We start from the raw sequence: 24,981 nt of genomic DNA, 5'->3' as shown, positions 1-24,981 counted from the left end.
TCCCAGGCTTTTATTGTCCTTTACATTGGTCAGACTTGTTGTCACTCACGGAACCTGGAACTCATTGGTACAAAAGCTCCAAGAAGCGGTGGGTGATTGGTTGGCTACTGTTCCCGCCCCGATCCTGTCGCCATTTTACATAGGAGATCAGAAACCTTAAAGGGAGTGGTATTGGTACCGGTGGTCAGTTGGGCGATTGGTGAGTCGTGGGCTGGGGCGAGAGGGCTGCGGCACTCAAGGGCTGGCTGGGTTCTCGCAGCTTCAGAGAAAGGGAGGCTGGAGAGCAGCGGGTTGCCTGCAGAAACGGGTGGGTCTCCCTGTCTCTTCGCACTCTGTAGGGCAGGGGCTGCGGGACTAGTCTGCTTGGCTAGTCTGCTGCGGGGTTGGGGGGGTCGTGGCGGGGAGGGGGGCGCCTCCGCTTTTTCGAGGGCCCGCAGGTCGAGAGGAAGCGGCCTAGCAGCTGGGCAGAAAGGATACTCGGACGCGTTCCCCGGGGGGACCCAGCGCGCGTGCCCGCCTGCTGCGCACGCCCACTTGGCCACCCGCGCTGGTTCGCGTCCTGGAGATCTCCACTCAGTTCTCTCTGATGGACAGTTGGTGCTTGTGTTAGAGGAAGGCGAGCGTGCCAGAGAGGCGCCGGGGTCGGCGGCGTCTTCCAGAGGGTCTCGAGCAGCCCAGCGGGCTTTGGGCGTCTGAAGCTAGGATGTGTGTTGTGCTGTTGGGAGGAGGAATCGAGTGTTTGCTTCATAGGACATCTTAAATGTACCTCCCCTTGCGCAAAATGTTCCTTACGGTTTTTCTCATCTGTGAGATGTCTTTTTATCTAAAACAAAGACAAGGAATCTTTAACTTTGTCGCCCACAGGATTTTGAGTGCTGCAATGCATTGGACTTCTGTATGCTTTCTGTATGGCTTCCTATGAATAACTAAAGCATTTATTATCATTCTTTGGTTGTAGCAGTTTCCCTGTATCTAATTTTTGTTCAGGGTAAATGCTCTGCTCCGTTTCTCATGTCTTAGGATTAAATGTGTGCTTGGACATCATCCATGAAGTTTAGCAACTGTAGGACACGACTAAATTTCAGAGGTGGGGCCTCTGGAATTTGGTGACCTCACCTCTGAGGTCCCTAGGGAACTGATGAATGGGAGATGGACTGTCCTTGTTCCCTCTCACCTCTGCTCTGCCAAGGAGTAAAATTTCCCCATAATTAGCAGTTTAAAGGGAAACAAGGATTTTTTATTTTTCTTTGAAGAATCTTTGTAGACTTCAGTAACAAGGTTAGAGTTGTAGTCAGTACTACTTTTTATTGGAGGATAATTGCTGTACAGTATTGGACAGTACTACTTTTAAGTCTGTAATTAGAATGTCAAGCCCACACTTCAAATAGGCTGATCTGTTGAGATTAAAGATGTAAATTTCTGCAAAGCTAATCTGAGCAACAAATTTGTCTTGACTGTTGCCTTCCTTTATAGAGTCTCTCATGTATTCTACTGAAAAATAAAATATTGAACATTTGTACAGTTATATGTCAATATGTTGTTGTTCAGTAGCTAAGTCATGTCTTGATTCTTTTTGAACCCATGGACTGCAGCACACTAGGCTTCCCTGTCTTTCAGTGTCTCCCAGAGTTTGCTCAAACTCATGTCCACTGAGTCCCTGATGCCATCCAACCATCTCATGCTCTGTTGCCCCCTTCTCCTCCTGCCCTCAATCTTTCCCAGCATCAGGGTCTTTTCCAACCAGTCACCTCTTTGCATCAGGTGGCCAAAGTATTGGAACTTCAACTTCAGCATCAGTCCTTCCTTTGAATAACCAGGGTTGATTATTGCGATTATCTTTGGAGGAGTGATAATTGGGAAGGTGCACTAGGAGATCTGGGTCGATGATAATCATCTTTTTTTGATTTGGTTCATGACATTTCACTGAACTCTATGTTATCATGTATGTTTATATCTATGTAAATTATGTTTCAGAAGCTAATAATTAACAGTAAGGTGATCCTGTTGGTGGGAATATAAATTGCTACAGCCACTATGAAGAACAGTATGGAGGTTCCTTAAAAAACTAAAAACAAAGCTACCATATGATCTAGCAATCCTACTGCTGGGCATATACCCTGAGAAAACCATAACTGAAAAAGACACATCTTCCCCCGATGTTCATCGCAGCCCTGTTTACAATAGCTAGGACATGGAAGCAACCTAAATGTCCATTGACAGATGAATAGATAAAGAAGCTATGGTACATGTATACAGTGGAATATCACTCAGCCATAAAAGTGAACGAAATTGGGTCATTTGTAGTGATATGGATGGACCTGGAGTTTTATACAGAGTGATGTAAGTCAGAAAGAGCAAAAAAACAAATATTGTAAATTAATGCATATATGTAGAATCTAGAAAAACGGTGCAGATGAATCTATTTGCAGGGCAGGAATAGAGACACAGATTTAGAGAATGGACGTGCACACGGGGAGGGGGAGAGTGGAGCCAGTTGGGAGGTTGAAATGACATATGTACCATGTGTAAAATAGCTAGCTAGTGGCAAGTTGCCGTAAAGCACAGGGAGCTCAGCTTGGTGCTGTCTGATGACGGAGAGGGATGGGATGGGGGATGCAGGGGGGCCTTAGAGGAGGGAATATATGTGTACATATATACTGTTGTTGTACAGCAGGAACTAATGCAACATTGTAAAGCAACTATACTCTAATAAGAAAATGTAATTTTTAAAAAAGTGAGGTGATGGTCAACACTGGGTGCTGTGGTCTCTCTCCCAATCTTTACCTGGTTAATTTCTTTGTTAGCCATGCAGTTTCCTAGTGCTGTTATTTCCTCACCTCTGAAATTTTTTAGGTTCTTTTTTGGGTCTTGATACTGTCTACTGGCCAAAGGCAACTATTAAATTTCTAAGAGGTGTTGATATCTAACCTGCCTTAAGGAGTTTGTTTCACAGTGTGTAGAATAGACTGGTTCTCTGCTTCATAAGTTCTCATTTCAGAAGTATTAGTTGTATCTGTGGTGGCATTGCTTCCATACTTAGGGTGACGAAAGCCTGCCACCGTTGAGACTGGGTTTCCCATACCCCACTTGGATGCTGCAGTGGAAAAGTGAATTTTTTGGCAAGATATCAAACAGCTTAGTTGAGTTTCCCCTATGAAACCAAGATACTCAGCTCCTTCCTAGCCAAACTATACTTGAAATTGTTCAAGTTTTGCTAGGAGCCACCTCCAGTGGAGGCTCGTATTTTGTGTGTATGTCTTGTATTTATGTGTCCATATCTCTGCAAAGAACCATTCCTTGACTTGCCTTTCTTTTCCTTCAGGTCACAGAATTCAGTAACAATGGGGAACGTTTTTGAAAAATTGTTTAAAAGTCTCTTTGGGAAAAAGGAGATGCGGATTCTTATGGTGGGTTTGGATGCCGCTGGAAAAACCACCATCTTGTACAAACTGAAGCTGGGAGAGATTGTGACCACCATCCCCACGATAGGTATGTTAGCGGCCTGAGACAGGACTAGTGTTCACCGCAGTATGTTGTGCTTTTACAGGCTGCTTACGTTGCTGAATTCTTACTTTGGAGAATCTTGTCCGCCTCATAAACTTCTTGAGGCCAAAACTGGGTAATATACAATTTCCTAATTGCTTCCTGGTATCTCTGGCTCATTGCTAGGTTTATAGGAGAGTCATACAAACAGATTTAGGTGGAACAAATTTAACCCTGTCGACTTGACCAAAAAAAAAAGGGAAAAGATAATGATGATTAAAATCAATCTCTTCCAGGAGCCTTTCCAAGTGGAAGCATCTCTCCACGCCAAGTGTGTTCCTGGCATTTAAAGATGTAGTGTGGAAAAAAGAGAAGGACATGGCATGGTTTTTTTTTTCTCCTTCACTTTGGCTCACACCGACTACTTGAGGTGGTGGTCCACTGATGATCTGAGTTGTTCCATTGCTGGAGGACAATCTGACGGTGTAGTTATTCCTGCAAACCAGCTCTGTGTTTTGTCGGCCATTTACGGCTTTTGCAAAGGCAGTTTTGGCAGAACTTAGTCTGTGCCTCCTGAGCTGCCTCTAAATCCAAACTCCTGAATGAGAATGGGCTCCCCAGGGGGGGCATGTGAACGTCAGTAGTGTTCTGCAAGTTGGATTAGGCACAGGAACCAACTGAGCAACTTCAGAGACTGTAACATTTAAATGGGGAGAAAACCAAACAGAGAAAATGCTCATACCCATAGCTTTAAAAAATGTTATTAGTCCAAAAAGAAAATAGGATAATTACTTGTTTTTCTCCTTTCATAAAAATAATTCATCCTTCCGAAATGTCATACATACAGAAAAAATTTAAACATGTTAAAAAAAAAACAAAACCTGTGTTTTGGGTGAATATCTTTTTTTTTTTTTTAATTTATTTTTGGCTGCACTGGGTCTTCATTGCTGAGCACATTCTAGTTGCAACAAGCGGGGGCTGCTCTCTGGTTGTGGTGCTTGGACTTAACTGCAGCGGCTTCTCTTGTCGAGGAGCATGGGCTCTGGAGCATGGGCTTTGTAGTTATGGCACGTGGGCTTTGTTGCTCCAAGGCATGTGGGGTCGTCCCAGACCAAGGAACAAACCCATGACCCTTGCATTGGCAGGTGGAGTCTTAACCTCTAGACCACTGAAAGGTTGCTACTGCAAGCCGTGTGTTATGCCAGGATTCGTGATCTCCAGAGGAGAGGATTTCAATCCGGGATCAGAGACAAGGCTTGACTACTTGGAGCCTTTTGTGTAGCAAAGTTTCATTAAGGTATAACAGAGACAGGGAAAGCTTCTGACATAGATATCAGAAGGGGACAGAAAGAGGGCCCCCTTGCTAGTTTTTAGCAAGGCATTTTATGTCTGTTGGCAAGCTTCTAATCAGATAAGAGAGACACCTCAAGGCTGAGGGAGTTTCACCAGGCCCCTGTCCTACAGTATGCATATTTGAGATAGAATGGCAAAAGGTATGTCATCCCCAATCATAAATAACTGACATGAATACTGGTTTGTTGAGCCATTATCAACCCAAGGTTTGACAAAAGAAAAAAAAGGTTAGTCTTAGGCAGAACCATTTTCATCAACAGAGAAGGAAAAAAAAACGTCTGCCACCTGCAGTTTATTTCCTCCTGCCGCATGGGTACCTCTGGCCTCCCTGCCTGTTACCCTCTCACCACCAGGGATGTCCTGGTGAATATCTCTGTGAAGTCATATGCATGCTGTTTTCCAGCTTCCTCTGCATTACACAGCATCTTTGGTTCTCTTCTATGTCTTTACCTCTCTGTGGAATGCTTTCCTACCTTCTTCCTTACCACACCCACAAACCACCCCCCCAACCCCGACTCCACCGCTTATGTAGCTAAATGTCAGCTTATTCTTTCATTCTCAGTTTAAGCATCATTTCTCAGGGATCCCTTTTCTGGTCCCTTGGATGGTTTTCCCCTGTTGTAAGTTTCCATAGCAACCTGAACTTCTGAGTAACTCTCAGCACATTTGTCATTGCTCACTCACTGCCTCTCTTCCAAAAGTGTAAATAAGAGCAGGAATCATGTCTGCCTTGCTCACCACTGTTCTCAAGTGCCTAGCAAATTGCCTGGCACACAGTGGATGTCCAGTAAACTTTTGGTGAATGGATTGAATACCAGTCTTGCGATAGATCGTTAAACTAATGGCCCCCAATGAATCATGCCCCTCAGTAGCCACAGCCTTCACAGTCCCCTTCCACAGTGATACTGGGCATGGCCATATGACATGCTTTGGCCAAGGGCACATCAGCAAATGTGATTCACACAGAGATTGGATAAGAGCTTGTGCCTTGGGGTTTGCCCTTTTGGAACACTACCACCACCACATGAGGGAGCTCAGTGCTCCTTGAAAATAAAAAGATCATCTGGAGAAGAGAGGTCCAGCCTACCCCCCAGAGGACTGTGCAAGAGGAAGCCCAGGCAACCTACTGAATTGGGGAGGGGGGAGAATCATTGTTCTAAGCCGTGTTCTAAATAAATCATTGTTCTAAATAATAACCGATATAGATCAACCTCCAGTTTTAGTAACTAGATAGTATGTGGCTCTGTGTTTAACAAATTTCCACTGATGGATGATTAGGTTATGTGCAACAGTTCTCTGTAAATGATCTTGATCATTCAAAGACCAGTCAAATGTGGCTGAGCTCACTAAGGAGATTGAAAAGGTACAGCCAGAGAAACATAAGGAAAATGGGAAGCCAGGGAAGAGTTTCAAGGAGGGAATGAACAGTAGTGTCAGATATAAAATCAAATTATGTAAGAACTGGAGAGCTGTTGATGGATTTCTCAACCTTGCTGACCTCGGTGAAACCATAAAGCATGGTGAAGCAGAACTAAGGTGTAATGGCTGAGAGGTAACAAAGTTTGACTTTAAAAGGGAGAAAGGGGTGGTTGCAGGTGATGACGTGGAGTCAAGGAAGGGTTTCTTTGAAGGATGTACTTTTACATCCTAAGCCTGCTGAGGAGAACAGGTTGGAGATTTCGAATGGGGCAGAGAAGAGCAATAGTAGAAGGTTCCAGACAGCATGGGTGGACCAGATCCAGCACATGGGTAGATGGAATCAGCATTAGCTGCTTCCTTGTTCCAAGAGGGAGGAAGTGTGGATGAAGAGGTAGGTGGGTTTCTGTGGTGTGTGGTGGGAGGCAGAAAGCAGCCCTATCGATGGCTTCTGTTTGCTCTGAAGTCTGCTGGAAGAGCTGCTGGGAGAGGGAGACGAGGCATCAGGTGGGAGACACCTGTCATGATGCACAGAGAGCAAGCTGACTTAACACGGTGTGTTGTGTAAGCTGTAGATCTTTGACTGGCAAGCTGCTTCATAAACGAAAAATACTGTCCAAATGTTAGCTGAAGTTATTTTGAATTGTTGAGCCAGCAATAGTCTGCATTAAACACTTTACCCATCTTCCCCGCGTAGGTTTCAACGTGGAGACAGTAGAATATAAAAACATCAGCTTCACAGTCTGGGATGTCGGCGGCCAGGACAAAATCAGACCTCTGTGGCGACATTATTTCCAGAACACACAAGGTAGAGATCATCCAGTTTCTCGCCTTGCAACCATTTCTGTTAAACGCATCTAAAGATGGGTACTTGAACCAAAACCTTGGGGCACTCTGCTCTATCTGGACTGTCAGTCATTCCTTCTCTTTCGATGACCCACTTAAATTTACTGGGGAGGTTTTTTTTTGAGAAGTGGTCCCTGCCTTCTTTGGAAAAATACTTGGGCTTTAATGCTTTACACAGGCATCTCTTCTTAATCCAGAACAGTTATAAAATGGTTGTCCTGATGAGTTCCATCTTTTGGTTAATTGAAAGTGCCTTAGATGAAGTACCAATTTTTAAAGGATTTGAATTCTGTAAACTCCTTAAAGCCGGTTGAGCATATCTGAAAAATCATGCCTAAGGAGAGAAAGAGATAGACAGTGATGGTTGGAACCCCCAAACCCAGCATCCTGTGTGGCCATAGTCCCTCCCAGCTTCCCTGTTATCCACAAGTACATGAACAGGCACGAATATCCTAGATCAATGCCTTGTTTCCTTATACTGGATTTTTAAATGTTGGAGTTTTAATGTGTCCCATGCCAGTCTCTCTGAGTTTTTCCATTGATTATATTTTGGATAACCTTATAGATATTGCCTATCCAGAGATCCATAAGCTGTTCAGATAGTTTTTACACCCTCATTCTCAAACCATCTGGCATCCACATACTCATTTCAGAATTTACTTGGAGTCTTTTCATTTTGAAAATTCTACTACTGATGGTGGGTGTTTTCAGTGCATATGTTTCATAGTAATGACCCATATTTGTCGGTCTTTTCAGTCCAAATACCCAGGTCGACCGCCTCTTTATATTGTATATCATTATTTTAGTGATGACCTTTAACACTTAAGTCTGTAGTTATTGCCTCAACCTGTAGATTTAGAACGTCTTTCCTCAGAATAGTGCATTTATCTTTTTTCACTTTTGTTAGTGGGAAATTGAAAATAAAGAACAAAGAAGATACATAACACATCCCCATGTACCCATTACACCCAGCTTCAAAAGTTATCAGCATTTTGCCCAGAGTGCGTGATAGCAAATGATGTCTCTTACTCATCGTCCTTCAGTGTTTATTTTAAACTGATAAAAGTTTTTGATTTCAATATTTATTTGGCTGAGCCAGGTCTTCCTGTGGCCCACAGGATCTTCAGTTGCAGCATGCAAACTGTTAATTGTGGCACATGGGATCTAGTTCCATGACCAGGGATCAAACCCAGTCCCCCTGCATTGGGAGCATGGAATCTTAGCTACTGGCCCACCATAGAAGTCCCTAAAGCTTTTTTAAAAAAACTTAATCTCCATGCATTATCCCACTTCCAAAATTAATATCCTTTCTTTACTGTCTGGTACCCAGCTCTTGGGGGATTCCCTGGTGGCTCAGACAGTAAAGAGTCTGGTCTGCCTGCAATGCAGGAGACCAGTATTCAATCCCTGGGTTGGGAAGATTCTGCTGGAGAAGGAAATGGCAACCCACGCCAGTATTCTTGCCTGGAAAATCCCATGGGTGGAGGAGCCTGGCGGGCTGTAGTCCATGGGGTCACAAAGGGACATGCTTGAGCGACTTCACTTTCACCAGGCCTTGTTCAGGTTTCTCCAGTTCACATTTGACTTGTTGGCATCGGGAATCAAAGTTTACACATTGCATTTCATTGTCATGTCTCTTTAGTCTCTTATTCTACAACAGTTTATCCCTCCACTGTTTTCTGTCTTTCCATCTGCATTTATTAGCTGAAATCCTTCTAAATAAAGAATTCTTTTATCAAATATTTGGTTTCTCTGAAATATAGTTTATATAAGAAAGGCAGGAAAAAGATATAATTCTTTTCCCTTTATTGATTTTTGGAGAAACAGTTTGATGACCGTAGCAGCCTTCCATGATGTTAGTGTTAGTCACTCAGTTGTGTCCGACTCTTTGTGACTACGTGGTCTGTAGCCTGCCAAGCTCCTCTGTGCATGGAATTCTCCAGGCATGGAATTCTTCCCTGATGACGCTTAGATTTTTATGTTTTACGCTTCAATCTGTTGCAGACAGTATACGTTTTGACACTTAGTTGTTGCTGTTGAATCACTAAATTGTGTCCAACTCTTCTGCAACCCCCATGGACTGTAGCCTGCCAGGCTTCTTTATCCGTGAGATTTCCCAGGCAAGAATACTGAAGTGGTTTGCCTCTCTCCAGGGGATCTTCCTAACCTAGGGATTGAACCCATGTATCCTACATTGGCAGGCAGATTCTTTACTACTGAGCCACCTGGGAAGCCCACTCAGTGTACCGATTCAAATGTTAATCTCATCCAGAAACACACTCACAGACACACGCAGAATACTGTTTGACCAAATGTCTGGGCACCCTGTGGCCCAGTCCAGTCGACACATAAAATTAACTATCCAGAGTCCAAAATACTAGAGGTTTCATGTCCTCATTCTCTGAAGGGTTCCCTTCTCCCACACTTTTAAAAGTTGTCACACTCAGTCAACAAGTAGAAATGCCTTTTTATTTTCAATCTTCTATTTATAGCAAGCCTAATTTTATTGAGTTTCAATAGCCATTGCTTTAATGGTAGGGAACTGGCTATATTCTAGGACCTTCGAGTGGGTGGTTTGGACTCTTGATGAAATAAGCAAATGGGGCCTCTTTGATGAATGGATTTTCTGTTTGAGTTGGTGAGGTCAAACATTGCATCCACTAGTAATCTTAGATGTTGCCCTTATTTTTCCTGCACCTTTGCAACAGATAGGCTGATTTTTTTATTTTAAATTTTCTTCTTCATCAGTATGTTGAGCAGAACAGACTTAATGATAGCTTAGCTCTCAATTAAGATAGTTAAGTAGGTGTAGATTGGAATGTGAACTATTTACGGGATTTCTTAGTTGATTTATCTATCACATGTGTGCTCAGTCGCTCAGTTGTGTCCAACTCTGTGACCCCATGGACTGTAGCCCACCAGCTTCTTTGTCCATGGAAATCCCCAGGCAAGAATACTGGAGTGGGTTGCCATTTCCTGCTCCAGGGGATCTTCCGACACAGGGATTGAACCCGTGTCGCTTGTGTCTCCTGCGTTGGCAGGTGGATTTTCTTAGAGAATGCATAAAATAGTGCATTAGATAGGCCATTAGTTGCGATGTGGAAAGATTTTTCTCCTTGATTTAGGTTCAGGTATTTGAATTTGCTAAATAGCAATGTATTTATATGGTTTAAAATTTAAAGAAGTGAAAATACACAGTGCAGAGTTGCCACCTCATTCCTGCCCCCAAACCACCCGGTTCCTCTTCCCATTTTTATTTCTTGTTTATCTGTCCAAAGATATTTTATGCATATACAGCCAGTTGTGGATACATATTTCTACCCACCTCTAAAAACAAATCACAGCACACTATTTGTTGATAATTTTACCTTTTTTTAGGTTTTCTTAGTTCAGACGTGTAGTGAGTCTGGTGCTGGTTCTTTTGTTTCTCACACAAGGATCTAAATAAAAAGAATATAAAATGGGACCTAATATTTATAAACCTTTATTTTTTATTGGGAATGGCCAATGAATCATATGTCAGCTTCTCCCCTGTCAGTTTTGCATGGGAGATTAAGGGTCTCCTAAGAATTCAGGAAAACCGCCTTTGCTCAGCTGTGATCGGAGTCCAGAGACTTACTGGAAGCCTATCAAGTCTTTGGGGGGAGTTTTGAACATTCTGCATTTTTTGGGTCTGATGTGATGTAACAGACATGACTTTGACTCTCATGTAAGCCCCAGACAGTCAGAAGCTGTGGGCACTCCCGTCTGCTGGAATGGGCTGTTCCGGGCAGCTGGTCAGGCAGCTGTTGGGTGGGCCTGGGAAGTGTGGGGGTGTCAGGGGTTGGGGAAGGGGTGTGTGGAAAGGGCCGAGGGCCAGCACAAGTTTTCCCTCCTAGACACAGTGGTGAGGTCTCAGTGTGAAAAGGAACCCGGAGTTCATCTCATTCCACTACCCTTTTCCCACCAGCAGAGTCCCTTCGGTGGGCTCCTGCAAGTGGCCACTGAAGCTGCTCACAAGTATCCAGTGAGGGGCAGGCCTCCTGAGGCGGCCCACGGCACCTGCAGTTCTGTTAACTCTTTTTTTTTTTTAACTTTTTTTAATTTTAAAAAATTTATTTACTTCTTTGGCTTCATCAGGTCTTAGTTGTAGCTTACGGGATCTTCGTTACATCACGTGGGTCTTTCATTCTCTCTAGTCATGGCGTGAGGGCTTCGTTGCTCCGTGGCATGTGGGATCTTAGTTCCTCAACCAGGGATTGAACCTGAGTCCCCTGCATTGCAAGGCAGATTCTTCACCGCTAGACCACTAGGGAAGTCCCCTGTTGATTCTCTATCACCTCAACCTCCTGGAGTTGTACCCACTGATCTTCCATCTACTTCCAACAAGTTGAACCTCTCTATGTCATAGCTCTTAGATATTTGAAGACAGCCATCAGTCCCCTCGGTGAGTCTTTGCTCTAGGCAGAGTACTCCCAGTTATATAAATTGTTTTTCGTATGACATAGTATCTAATTCCTTTGCCGTCCTCGTCAGTCTTTACCCTTCCAGTTCGTCTGTGTCTTAGAGTGTGGGGTCAGCACCGACCATGTAACACGCCCAGGATGTTCTGACTGATGCACTGTAGCCTAGGCTTTTTTTGCCCATATTTTAGAGACTGAGCTGCTCTCTCTTCTGTTGATACAGCCTAGGGTCACTATTATTAAATAGTTCTTCTGGCAGACACTTCCTGTTTTTGTCTGCCAAAGGGCTTATTGTCAGCTAACCACCTAGTTCTTACCGCCATTAAAGTCACATGCACCGCTGCTCAGAGCGTCTTCCCCTTCCTATATGTGGAATGTGTGCTGAGTTCCTCCTGGGCACCACCTCTGGAGACCCCGTGGCCCAGCTCCTCCGCCAGCCAGTGTGGCAGTGACCAGGTCTGTGCAGGCTTCAGCCACCTTTGCTCAGATGCGATGCGGCAGTCCCGTTCTTTGACCCATCTCTTGCTTCCTGGGATTTCTCTGGGCTGTAGTGTGGGATGCTGCAAAGATTTCTGACACCGATTGCCTGGGGTTGGGCCATACTTTACAGGTTAAGGGCAGAAGACGCCCTCACGGCAGACACCAGCTGAAAATTCAGGGCTCCCCAGACCACCCTCGCTTTATTTCAGCTGTTCGCAAATATGGCAGTTCCCAGGACACGACTGAGGGACTTCACTTGCACTTTTCACTTGCATGCATTGGAGAAGGAAATGGCAACCCACTCCAGTGTTCTTGCCTGGAGAATCCCAGGGACGGGGAGCCTGGTGGGCTGCCCTCTATGGGGTCGCACAGAGTCGGACACGACTGAAGTGACTTAGCAGCAGCAGCAGCAGTGTCCCTTAGGTTCTTTTTTTTGTTTGTTAATTGGGTGCACCGGGTCTTAGTTTCGGCCTATGGGATCTAGTTCCCAGACCAGGATCCAAACCAGGCCCCCTGCATTGGAAGCCCGGAGTCTTAACTACCAGGGAAGTCCCCCTTCAGATTCTGTCTTCATTAAAACAACTCGCAGGACTCAGATCGCTCCACTTACAGCCCCAGTTGTATTATATAGCAGAGGGATACAGAGGGACCAGCCAAAGGGAGAGATGCGTGTGGGAGCACACAAGGTTCACACGGCTTGTGTCTCCTCTTCCCATGCGGTCAGGGCTGTTACCCTGTGGCCCATAGAGGTGCCACATACACAGAGCGTTGCCAACCAGGGAAGACTGTCTGAACTTGGATGTTCATATACTTTTATTGGGTCTTTATCGTGTAGGCATGATGTAGAAATGAAGTAACTAAACATGAGCCTAACCTTTTCTCTATTCTTTTAAAAATTTTTATTGGAGTGTAGTTGCTTTACAACCTTGTATTAGTTTTTGCTGTACAGCAAAATGTATACATGTACTTACATCCCCTCCCTTTTGGACTTCCTTCCCCTTCAGGTGACCACAGTGCATTAAGTAGTTGGCTGTGCTATAGAGTAGGTTCTCATTAGTTATCTCTTTTATACATAGTATCAGTAGTGTATATGTGTCAACCCCCATCTCCCAATTCCTCCCCCTTCTCCCGCCTTGGTATCCACATATTTGTTTTTTATATCTGTGTGTCTGTTTCTCCCTTGCCAATAGGATCATCTATACCAGTTTTCTAAATTCCACATATATGCATTAATGTACAGTATTTGTTTTTCTTTCTGACTTACTTCATTCTATATGACAGCCTCCAGGTCCATGGTTCTACAAATGAGCCCGTTTTATTCCTTTTTATGGCTGAGTAATATTCCATTGTATGTATATATCGCATCTTCTTTATCCGTTTCTGGGTTAATGAGCGTTTAGGCTGTTTCCAGTCCTGGCTGTTGTAAATAGTGCTGCAGTCAACATTGGCGTACGTGTGTCTTTTTGAATTACGGTTTTCCCTGGGTATATGCCCAGCAGTGGGATTGCTGGGTCATATCGTAGTTGTGTTTTTAGTTTTTTAAGGAATCTCCATGCTGTTTTCCATAGAGGCTGTATTCTCTGTCAACTGTTGTTATTGTTGATCTGTTGAGGGGCCATGGTGCCTCTGAAAAAGGCTGGTGGGGTGTCCAGCAGGCTCCCCAACTCTGGAGATTCTATATATGCTTCCGTATCGATTGCTTTCAATGAAACCACACACGTAAGCAGGCAGAGGCTGTCAGGACGTGTGAACAGCTACCCTCCCCAGGTTCAGATTACTAACACGCTGCTGCTTTCCATTCAGGTCTGATTTTCGTGGTCGACAGTAATGACAGAGAGCGGGTCAATGAAGCCCGAGAAGAACTAACCAGAATGTTAGCGGAAGACGAGCTCAGAGATGCAGTCTTATTGGTGTTTGTAAATAAACAGGTATGTCACTAGCTGTCTGAATCCTGGGACTGAAAAGTACTACCAGCTGCTCGCTTTAAAAATAGAGATATTTAATTAGCTGCCTGCCTCCCTCTCACCAGTCCTGCCCGTAACCTTCCCCTTCACCTCCTTTTTAGTTTGGGTCTTAACATTCGTTCACTCGCTCAGCAAACATCCACTGAGCATTCACTAAGATCCAGGCATTGTTTGGGGTATTGGTGATACAGCAGTGAACCAGACAGACAGAAATCCCTGAGTTCATGGAATTTGCATTCCTAGTGGGTAGAGCGTCACTCAGTAACAGATATGTCCTATGTCTGGGGGGAGTCAAGAGAGAAGGGGCAGGTGTGGAGATGGATCAGAGGGCCCCTCTGATAAGAGGACGTCTGATCAGATGACACCTAGCTGCCATATAGCACAGGGAGCTGAGCTCAGGTCAGCACTCTGTGATGACTTAGGAAGGTGGGGTGGGGTGGGGGTGGGGTGGGAGGGAGGGCATATATGTATACATACAGCTGATTCACATCATTGTACAGAAGAAACTAACACCACATTGTAAAGCAATTACACTCCATTTAAAAAATAAATAAGCTATAAGCATATGTTGTACAACACAAGGAATACAGCCTATATTTTATAATAAGTATAAATGGAGTATAACTTTTAAAATTGTGAATTATTGTATACCTGTAAGCTATATAATCAGAGAAGGCAATGGCAACCCACTCCAGTGTTCTTGCCTGGAAAATCCTATGGACGGAGGAGCCTGGTAGGCTGCAGTCCATGGGGTCACTAAGAGTCAGACATGACTGAGCGACTTCACTTTGACTTTTCACTTTCATGCATTGGAGAAGGAAATGGCAACCCACTCCAGTGTTCTTGCCTGGAGAATCCCAGGGACGGGGGAGCCTGTTGGGCTGCCGTCTATGGGGTCGCACAGAGTTGGACACGACTGAAGCAACGTAGCAGCAGCAGCAGCAAGCTATATAATCAGAGAAGGCAATGGCAACCCACTCCAGTACTCTTGCCTGGAAAATCCCATGGATGGAGGAGCCTGGTAGGCTGCAGTCCATGGGGTCGCTAAGAGTTGGACACGACTGAGCAACTTCACTTTCACTTTTCACTTTCATGCATTGGAGGAGGAAATGGCAACCCACTCCAGTGTTCTTGCCTGGAGAATCCCAGGGATGGCAGGGCCTGGTGGGCTGCTGTCTATGGGGTTGCACAGAGTCAGACACGACTGAAGTGACTTAGCAGCAGCAGCAAGCTATATAATATTGTACATCAACTATATTTTAATAAAAAAAAAAAGATGACCCCTGAAGGCCCTCAGGAAGGGAGCCAGACTGTTCTAGGAAGAGCACGGCAGCCAGTGCAGCTGGGGTAGAGTGGTGTGGGGTTGGGGGTCAGCAAAGGGGGAGATGAAATTGGATGATATGGGGCCAGTCCTTGAGGAAACTCGGTTTCCATGTAAATAACACAAAGCAGTAAAAGTGGGGGTAGGAAGATGTGGAACCATACAGCCTCAGGACAAGAAGCTGAAGTAAGGGTGGAAAAGGTGGAATCCTGTGGAAGTTAACAGCCTGAGATAAACAGTCATGTTTTGATGCATTTCCCCCTACTTTCTCCTTCACGAATACATTCGTTATGTAATTGAGATCTTACCATTTTGACAGTGTTGCGTCCTGTTTCATCATTTCAGATTTATCAGAGGCATGTTCTCTCGTCATCTAGCTCTTTGTAAGCACTGTTTTAAATGGTGGGGGCATCATAATTCACTTGGCCATTATCCCACCGTTAGATTGGATGTCAGTTTGAGGTTCATTAGTGCACATGGACTTTGATAAAAGAAAACGTTTGTTCTTTTTAATTATAGAACCAGGACACGTTCAGGGTATAGATCCACAGACAACTCACAATATCGAGTGAAACATTCTAGCCCCACTTTTCAGGATAAAACCATTGTTCAATTCCTTACATCTCTCTCCAGAGCTTATTCTGCATTCTGTTTTGCAACCTGCTTAGCATATCTTTGATGTCCTTCCAAATCATTGTCTAGATCTACTTTGTTTTTTTTTTTTTTTTGGCTGCGCTTCGCAGCATGTGGGATCTTATTTCCCTCATCAGGGATCAAAACCTGTAGCCCTGCATTGGAAGCTTGGAGTCTTAACCACTGGACTGCCAGGAAAGTCCTCAGATCTACCTTGATCTTTCATGCTAATTTATTCAAATTCGGTTTCAGCTTACTACATGCTAGACACAGTTCTAGGCACTAGGAATATGTCAGAGAACAAGATAGACAGAGATTCCTTCCATGGTAAAACTTGCATTCTAGTTAAAAGAGGCAGGTAATAAACATACTCAGTCAGTCAATTTTGTAATTCAGTAAACTTGCGGTGAGGGCTGTATTTAAAACAATGAAGCAGGACAATCAGGAGGGGTCACGGGGGCACAAAGACCTTGCAGAGCGTCCTGAGAACTTGGGCTCTTTACACTGAGAGAGACAAAGGTGTGGAAGGGTGTTAATAGAAGGACTTGATCTGACTTCACGGACCGCCAGGTTGAGGATAGACTTTTCAGGGAGGAAGAGCAGAAGCAGGGAGACCAACTCAGAAGTAATTTCAGTACTCCAAATGAGAAGCAGTCAGACTCTAAATATATTTTGCAGGTAGGGCCAATGGTCTTTCCCAGCGTGGAACTGTGAGAGTGGCGAGAAAGAGAGGGAAGGAAAAATTAAGGGCGATTTGAAGGTTTGAGGCCTGAGCTTCTAGGCGGCCAGAGTTAAGACTGTGGGTTAAGGGCAGGTGTTGGGGAAGAGCACGGTATTTCATTACATGGATGGAACATTGCTGAACTGACTTCTGAATATTCTCTTCCAAGGATCTTCCCAATGCTATGAACGCAGCAGAGATAACAGACAAGCTTGGCTTACATTCCCTCCGCCAGAGAAACTGGTACATTCAGGCCACTTGCGCCACCAGTGGAGATGGGCTTTATGAAGGCCTGGACTGGCTCTCCAACCAGCTCAAAAACCAGAAGTGACGGGAGGTGCCGCGCTCCCCGTGTGTCGTGGCAAAGTCAACTGGCCTCTTATGTGTGCATGTGTGCGTGTGAGGAGCCGAGTGTGGGTGTGTGGCCGGGCGTGGGCGCAGCTTTCTCACATAGTGCCTTATACACGCTCTAAAGAAACCAGTCTTACATGTTAAGAACAACCAGTGTTACATTTTCTACACTACCTTCCATTTCAGTAGCTTTGATGACCAGTTTTGCGGTCCATGAGGAAGTCCCAAGGGCTCCCCCATGCCCAAGAGCCGGACTGGTCTTTGTGATGGGAAAGTTGGGGGAGGGTGGGCTGTGGACTGCCTTCACTTGTGTGATCTTGGCTCAGGCCTGGGGTCTCTGCACACCTAGGGATCCTGTTAGACTCTGGCATCCTTTTGTTGAAAAAAAAAAAGAAGGCTCAAATTAAAAAGGCCCTTGCTTGCCACAGATATAAAGTTCAAATCTGAACTTATTTTCTAGCCCAGAGGTCCTGGTTTAATGTACATTACTGAGAGAAATCAGTGATCTTATTCTATGAGAAGAAAAAAAAAAACCCCATAACACTAGACTCTGTAACACTAGAAAATCATTGAATCCTTCCTTCCTTTGACTCTTATTTGCCAAATGGAGACCCTCTGGGGTGGGCACCCAGCGCATGGCAAGGCTCTTTGCCAGGGATGCCCCGCCACGCCCCAGGCTGGGTCAGGGAAGGGCAATGCCTTCGTGTTCCTCATCACCTCTCTGAGGCTGCTGCCCAGACTCCTCTGCTCTGCACCGAATGTTCTCCGCCTGAAGCAGGAGCTTGGCTCCCCAGATGGAAGCAGAACCATGTACAGTATGTCAGTCCAACTTGTGGTTTGGGTTAGCTGCTCTTCGTAGAACCACACACCCGGGAGTTCTGAGAGTTTGTGAGAGAATCAAGGGGTTAAATTTGGGCAAAGAGACGCCGGGCAGCCAAGTTGGTTGGTGCTAAATTTTGCCATGAAGGATGTCTCATCCAGGCCACTCTCCATGGCACTGGGACTCCCTCTTCTGGTTGGCAATCATGGAATTTTCCATGCCATGGAATCATGGCAAACGTGGAAATGTGCTCTATGTTATCCTCAAAATAGAGGTAACAACGGCCTGGAAATGAGCTGGGTTTGCTCAGTAGTCTAGAGCTGTTTTGTCCAGACAGCTGTTGTCCAAATTTGTACCTAAGCTCTTCCACTATTACCTTTTAAAATTGCTTTTTCAAAAAAAAAAAAAAACAAAACAAAAAACCTCTTTGTTTTAAATTACAGAGGAGGAGAGTGTAAAATGAATTTTAACAAAAGTAAACCTTGTTGATAACCACAAAGTTGCTATGACTCGGAAGAAATTTCATGATGTGATCAATGTTAGTGTAATGTTTTTCCTTAAGACATTAAAGAATGTTCCTTGCAGTACTGGCAAAGTCCAGATTTGATTTTTTAAACCATGCAATTAAGTCCTGAGAAATATTTAGATTGTGCGCCTCAAATTGGCAGGGAGTGTGTCTTACACTTTTGTATTTATGCTTAGTGCGTGTGCCCGGTACCGTGCTGGGCCTCATCAAATACTTGTTGATTGGTTGGACAATAAAGACTTGCTTTGGAAGGAGGTGAGGACAGTCATGTGCTTCCGGATGTCTTGAGCGTCTTTAAAATTCCTTCCCCTCTCCATCTCAGCAGACTTGCTGTTAAAAACCCCCAGGGCACTTGTACAAAAGGCAGAACATCCCGGGGTGCTGTCTGGGCCCTCCTGCCTTCAGCAGTGCTCCTCATTCTTACCTTCCATGAGACTTGGAAGTACTGAGGTCTTTCTCTGAATCTGGAGCTGATGATTTATGGTTAGTGGATCAGTGGAGGCACTTCAGCGCAGTGCCTTTGAGCAAAGGCTTGGGTCCCTGAAAGCCATATTCACATCCCACCTGTGTCCTCACTAGCTGCCTGGCATCAGGCTTGTCATTTTTTGCCTCCCTATCCCTGAGCCTCCGTTTGCTTAACTGTTAAATGGGCATAATAATGCCTACCTCATAGGGCTGTGAGGATGAAATGTCTCAGACCTTTGTTTTCCTTGCCTGGTGTTTCCCTGAGGGTATTTTGATGTCTCAAGTCTGAACAGCAGCGCGGGCCACAAATTGATCAGCATTTTTTTTTTTTTTTTGGGGCTGTGCTATGTGGCTTGTGGGATTTTAGTTCCCCAACCAGAAATTGAACCCAGGCTCATGGCAGTGAGAACACAGAGTCCTAACCACCAGACCTCCAGGAAATTCCCTGATCAGCATTATTTATAGGAGCAGTGAAGTGGGATGCGATAGGGCTATATTTAATCTCTCCCACTCTGTTCACCTTCTAATCCCATTGAATCCCCTGTCCTTTTCTAACTTGGGAAGTGATAATATCAGTTGGGATGCTTGTTTAAAAAAGCATGTTGCTATGTCCCACACTTATTTTTGTAAATTTTCTTATTTTTAGCATATTCAGAGTTGTGTGACCAGCACTACTAATTTTAGACTGTGTTCATCACCCCTCAAAGAAAACCTGGATCTATTCCCTAATCCTCCCTTTCCTATGGCCCCTAGCCACCGTTATCTACTTCCTGTTTCTGTGGATTCGCCTATTCTGGGCAGGTGTGGGTCCTGGGCAGGTGTGGGTCCTAGGCAGTTGCTTCCTGAAGCCCTGAGGTGCTGTTGGCTTGAACACAGCATCAGTCCTGAGGCATGAACCTGTAGACAGGTGAGGCAGAGCCCCAGGGAAGAGACTGCCTCACAGGTGACCCTGAAATTTATTACCTTGAGAGGGAAAGGGGTGCTTCTAATAATTATGCAGGGGCACAAGGCATACCCGGGGATGTATGGTTACCCTCTCAGAATGGAGAGAGCTTTGAATCTGGAATCAAAGTCACTCTGCCCCGACCCGCCCCCAATTTCCGCACCTGTAAAGAAGTTCCTAGGCTTACCTGGAGGCAGCTCTGTGTGAGTACCAAGAATAATACAGGGTAATCGGGGGATCCATGAGTCAATTCTATATATGTGATTTGATCTATTTGAAACAATACCTTAACAGAGCTGAGAATATTCACATGTGAGTTGCTCGAGACAGGTGGCTTTTTATTCCTGTGGAGGTCAGTTTCAAGTGACATGAAGCATAATAACTTGAGAAGACCTGAGTTCTTTGTCCACAGGTATCTGGAGGCTGTCAAACAGTACACAGAAAATCTGACAACGTGCTCTGGAGACCCTTTTTTCCTTTGAAATTTTTGATACTCTTCACCCTTTTGGGCAGCAGCTTTATTGAGATACATTTCCATGAATTCAGAGATTTTATTCAGTCATATCCTATTGTGCAACCATCGCTGCAATCAATTTTATGCATTTATTTGGCTGTGTCAGGTCTTAGTCACAGCACTTGGATCTTTGCGGCCACAGGCTCACAGACTCAGTAGTTGTGGTGCAAGGGCTAAGTTACTCCACGGCATGTGGGATCTTAGTTGCCCAACCAGGGATCGAACCCTCGTCCCCGGCATTGCCAGGCAGACTGTTAACCACTGGACCACCAGATCAGATCAGATCAGATCAGTCGCTCAGTCGTGTCTGACTCTGCGATCCCATGAATCACAGCACGCCAGGCCTCCCTGTCCATCACCAACTCCCGGAGTTCACTCAGACTCACGTCCATTGAGTCAGTGATGCCATCCAGCCATCTCATCCTCTGTCGTCCCCTTCCCCTCCTGCCCCCAATCCCTCCCAGCATCAGAGTCTTTTCCAATGAGTCAACTCTTCACATGAGGTGGCCAAAGTACTGGAGTTTCAGCCTTAGCATCATTCCTTCCAAAGAAATCCCAGGGCTGATCTCCTTCAGAATGGACTGGCTAGATCTCCAAGCAGTCCAAGGGACTCTCAATAGTCTTCTCCAACACCACAGTTAAAAAGCATCAATTCTTCAGCGCTCAGCCTTCACAGTCCAACTCTCACGTCCATACATGACCACAGGAAAAACCATAGCCTTGACTAGACGAACCTTTGTTGGCAAAGTAATGTCTCTGCTTTTGAATATACTCTCTAGGTTGGTCATAACTTTCCTTCCAAGGAGTAAGCGTCTTTTAATTTCATGGCTGCAGTCACCATCTGCAGTGATTTTGGAGCCCAGAAAAATAAAGTCTGACACTGTTTCCACTGTTTCCCCATCTATTTGACATGAAGTGATGGGACCAGAGGCCATGATCTTCGTTTTCTGAATGTTGAGCTTTAAGCCAACTTTTTCACTCTCCACTTTCACCTTCATCAAGAGGCTTTTGAGTTCCTCTTCACTTTCTGCCATAAGGGTGGTGTCATCTGCATATCTGAGGTTATTGATATTTCTCCCAGCAATCTTGATTCCAGCTTGTGTTTCTTCCAGTCCAGCGTTTCTCATGATGTACTCTACATATAAGTTAAATAAACAGGGTGACAGTATATAGCCTTGACGTACTCCTTTTCCTATTTGGAACGTCTGTTGTTCCATGTCCAGTTCTAACTGTTGCTTCCTGACCTGCATACAAATTTCTCAAGAGGCAGATAAGGTGGTCTGGTATTCCCATCTCTTTCAGAATTTTTCACAGTTCATTGTGATCCACACAGTCAAAGGCTTTGGCATAGTCAATAAAGTAGAAATAGATGTTTTTCTGGAACTCTCTTGCTTTTTCCATGATCCAGCAGATGTTGGCAGTTTGATCTCTGGTTCCTCTGCCTTTTCTAAAACCAGCTTGAACATCAGGAAGTTCATGGTTCACATATTGCTGAAGCCTGGCTTGGAGAATTTTAAGCATTACTTTACTAGCATGTGAGATGAGTGCAATTGTGTGGTAGTTTGAGCATTCTTTGGCATTGCCTTTCTTTGGGATTGGAATGAAAACTGACCTTTTCCAGTCCTGTGGCCACTGCTGAGTTTTCCAAATTTGCTGGCATATTGAGTGCAGCACTTTCACAGCATCATCTTTTAGGATTTGGAATAGCTCAACTGGAATTCTATCACCTCCACTAGCTTTGTTTGTAGTGATGCTTTCTAAGGCCCACTTGACTTCACATTCCAGGATGTCTGGCTCTAGGTCAGTGATCACACCATCGTGATTATCTGGGCCATGAAAATCTTTTTTTGTACAGTTCTTCTGTGTATTCTTGCCACCTCTTAATATCTTCTGCTTCTGTTAGGTCCATACCATTTCTGTCCTTTATCGAGCCTATCTTTGCATGCAATGTTCCTTTGGTATCTCTGATTTTCTTGAAGAGATCTCTAGTCTTTCCCATTCTGTTGTTTTCCTCTATTTCTTTGCATTGATCACTGAAGAAGGCTTTCTTATCTCTTCTTGCTATTCTTTAGAACTCTGCATTCAGATGTTTATATCTTTCCTTTTCTCCTTTGCTTTTTGCGTCTCTTCTTTTCACAGCTATTTGTAAGGCCTCCCCAGACAGCCATTTTGCTTTTTTGCATTTATTTTCCATGGGGATGGTCTTGATAACTGTCTCCTGTACAATGTCACGAACCTCATTCCATAGCTCATCAGGCACTCTATCTATCAGATCTAGGCCCTTAAATATATTTCTCACTTCCACTGTATAATCGTAAGGGATTTGATTTAGGTCATACCTGAATGGTCTAGTGGTTTTCCCTACTTTCTTCAATTTCAGTCTGAATTTGGCAATAAGGAGTTCATGGTCTGAGCCACAGTCAGCTCCTGGTCTTGTTTTTGCTGACTGTATAGAGCTTCTCCATCTTTGGCTGCAAAGAATATAATCAATCTGATTTCAGTGTTGACCATCTGGTGATGTCCATGTATAGTCTTCTCTTGTGTTGTTGGAAGAGGGTGTTTGTTATGACCAATGCATTTTCTTGGCAAAACTCTATTAGTCTTTGCCCTGCTTCATTCCGTATTCCAAGGCCAAATTTGCCTGTTACTCCAGGTGTTTCTTGACTTCCTACTTTTGCATTCCAGTCCCCTATAATGAAAAGGACATCTTTTTTGGGTGTTAGTTCTAAAAGGTCTTGTAGGTCTTCATAGAACCATTCAACTTCAGCTTCTTCAGCGTTACTGGTTGGGGCATAGACTTGGATTACTGTGATACTGAATGGTTTGCCTTGGAAACGAACAGAGATCATTCTGTCGTTTTTGAGATTGCATCCAAGTACTGCATTTCGGACTCTTTTGTTGACCATGATGGCTACTCCATTTATTCTGAGGGATTCCTGCCCACAGTAGTAGATATAATGGTCATCTGAGTTAAATTCACCCATTCCAGTCCATTTCAGTTCTCTGATTCCTTGAATGTCGACACTCACTCTTGCCATCTCTTGCTTGACCACTTCCAATTTGCCTTGATTCATGGACCTGACATTCCAGGTTCCTATGCAATATTGCTCTTTACAGCATCGGACCTTGCTTCTATCACCAGTCACATCCACAGCTGGGTATTCTTTTTGCTTTGGCTCCATCTCTTCATTCTTTCTGGAGTTATTTCTCCACTGATCTCCAGTAGCATATTGGGCACCTACTGACCTGGGGAGTTCCTCTTTCAGTATCCTATCATTTTGCCTTTTCATACTGTTCATGGGGTTCTCAGGGCAAGAATACTGAAGTGGTTTGCCATTCCCTTCTCCAGTGGACCACATTCTGTCAGATCTCTCCACCATGACCCGCCCATCTTGGGTTGCCCCACGGGCATGGCTTAGTATCATTGAGTTAGACAAGGCTGTGGTCCTAGTGTGATTAGATTGACTAGTTTTCTGTGAGTATGGTTTACGGAAGTCCTATTTTATTTCTTTAGCCATACCACGCAGCACATGGGGTCCCAGTTCCCTGACCAGGAATGGAACCCACGCCCCATACACTGGAAACACAGAGTCTTAACAAGTGGACCATTACGGAAGTCCTGCAATCAATTTTAGAACATTTTCATCACTCTGAAAATAAACCCTGCAGCCTGTAGCAGTCACTCCCATTTTTTCATACCTCTCAACCCTAGGCCATTACTAACCACTGGTCTCCTTTCTATCTAGATTTGCTGCTGTTGTTGCTGCTGTTAAGTCGCTTCAGTTGTGTCCGACTCTGTGCGACCCCATAGACGGCAGCCCTCCAGGCTCCCCCATCTCTGGGATTCTCCAGGCAAGAACACTGGACACTTTAAACTTTACTTTTTAACCACCAGCTGGTCTTTGAGGTATATCACACTAAGAAGTTTTCTCCTGTTTTTCATTATGTTACTCTAATAGACAGCATAGGAGGGTTTCCCTGGTGGCTCAGACGGTGAAAGAATCTGCCTGCAATGCAAGAGACCCAACTTCGATCCCTGGGTCAGGAAGATCCCTTGGAGAAGGGAATGGCTACCCACCCCAGTATTCTTGCCTGGAGAATTCCAAGGACAGAGGAACCTGGCGGACTACAGTCCATGTGGTCACAAAGAGTTGGACACCCCTGAGCGTGCATGCATGCAGCCTGCTACTGCGCCCGTTGCCGCTAGGTGGTGGTGGTGCTCCACCTGACTGACACACAGCCCTGGAGTGGGCCACGCGGATTCCCAAGCATGGGCGAATCCATTTTATTGCCTGGACACCAAGAATGACCCAGAAAACTACAGCTAGGAATACGCCTGGAAGAGAAAGATGAAACAGGAATTGTGAGTGCCAATAATAATAAAGGTGGCAGCAACAGTTGTTGATTGTGAAGAATTAATCTCTATTTACTGAGCATGGTGGGTCCTGTTCTAGACACTGCACACATCATCTCTAATTGTCACACCCAGCAAGCCATGTGTATTGTATCTGCTTTACAAAGCAGGAAACCAAGGTTCAAGGATACAAAGCGACTTGATGGTGGCCGCATGGTCACGATGCAAATGCAGGTCTGGGGCTCCAGGGTCCTGTCCTTCCAGTCCACACTACTGCCATGGGCTCTGGCCTCCAGAGGTCAGTGGAGGGGGAGGGAAGGCAGCAAAAGTGCCCAGTGGAGACATCTGG

At 44.8% G+C, this 24,981-nt stretch overlaps 1 protein-coding gene across 3 annotated transcripts; it reads left to right on the top strand.

Annotated features, from left to right (window-relative positions):
- LOC129648873 (ADP-ribosylation factor 2) lies at window positions 1-24,676 on the top strand. Of its 3 annotated transcripts, XR_008712903.1 has the most exons (6): window positions 1-199; window positions 3,323-3,489; window positions 6,950-7,060; window positions 13,824-13,948; window positions 24,025-24,130; window positions 24,238-24,676. XR_008712903.1 is itself a non-coding variant. In XM_055575626.1 (5 exons), the coding sequence occupies exons 2-5, from the start codon at window positions 3,342-3,344 to the stop codon at window positions 16,988-16,990; spliced, it is 546 nt and encodes a 181-aa protein (XP_055431601.1). In that variant the 5' UTR covers window positions 16-307; window positions 3,323-3,341; the 3' UTR covers window positions 16,991-18,610. The 3 variants fall into 3 exon arrangements, 2 of the variants coding, with proteins under 2 accessions (XP_055431601.1, XP_055431600.1); XM_055575626.1 differs by lacking the exons at window positions 24,025-24,130; window positions 24,238-24,676 and adding an exon at window positions 16,829-18,610 and having other exon boundaries at window positions 16-307; XM_055575625.1 differs by lacking the exons at window positions 24,025-24,130; window positions 24,238-24,676 and adding an exon at window positions 16,829-18,610 and having other exon boundaries at window positions 17-199.
- Window positions 24,677-24,981: the final 305 nt, after the last annotated feature.

This window comes from Bubalus kerabau, chromosome 4 (assembly GCF_029407905.1).
Source record: "Bubalus kerabau isolate K-KA32 ecotype Philippines breed swamp buffalo chromosome 4, PCC_UOA_SB_1v2, whole genome shotgun sequence".
In the NCBI taxonomy this organism is placed as follows: domain Eukaryota; kingdom Metazoa; phylum Chordata; class Mammalia; order Artiodactyla; family Bovidae; genus Bubalus; species Bubalus kerabau.
This window is presented reverse-complemented; position numbering and strand designations above follow the sequence as displayed.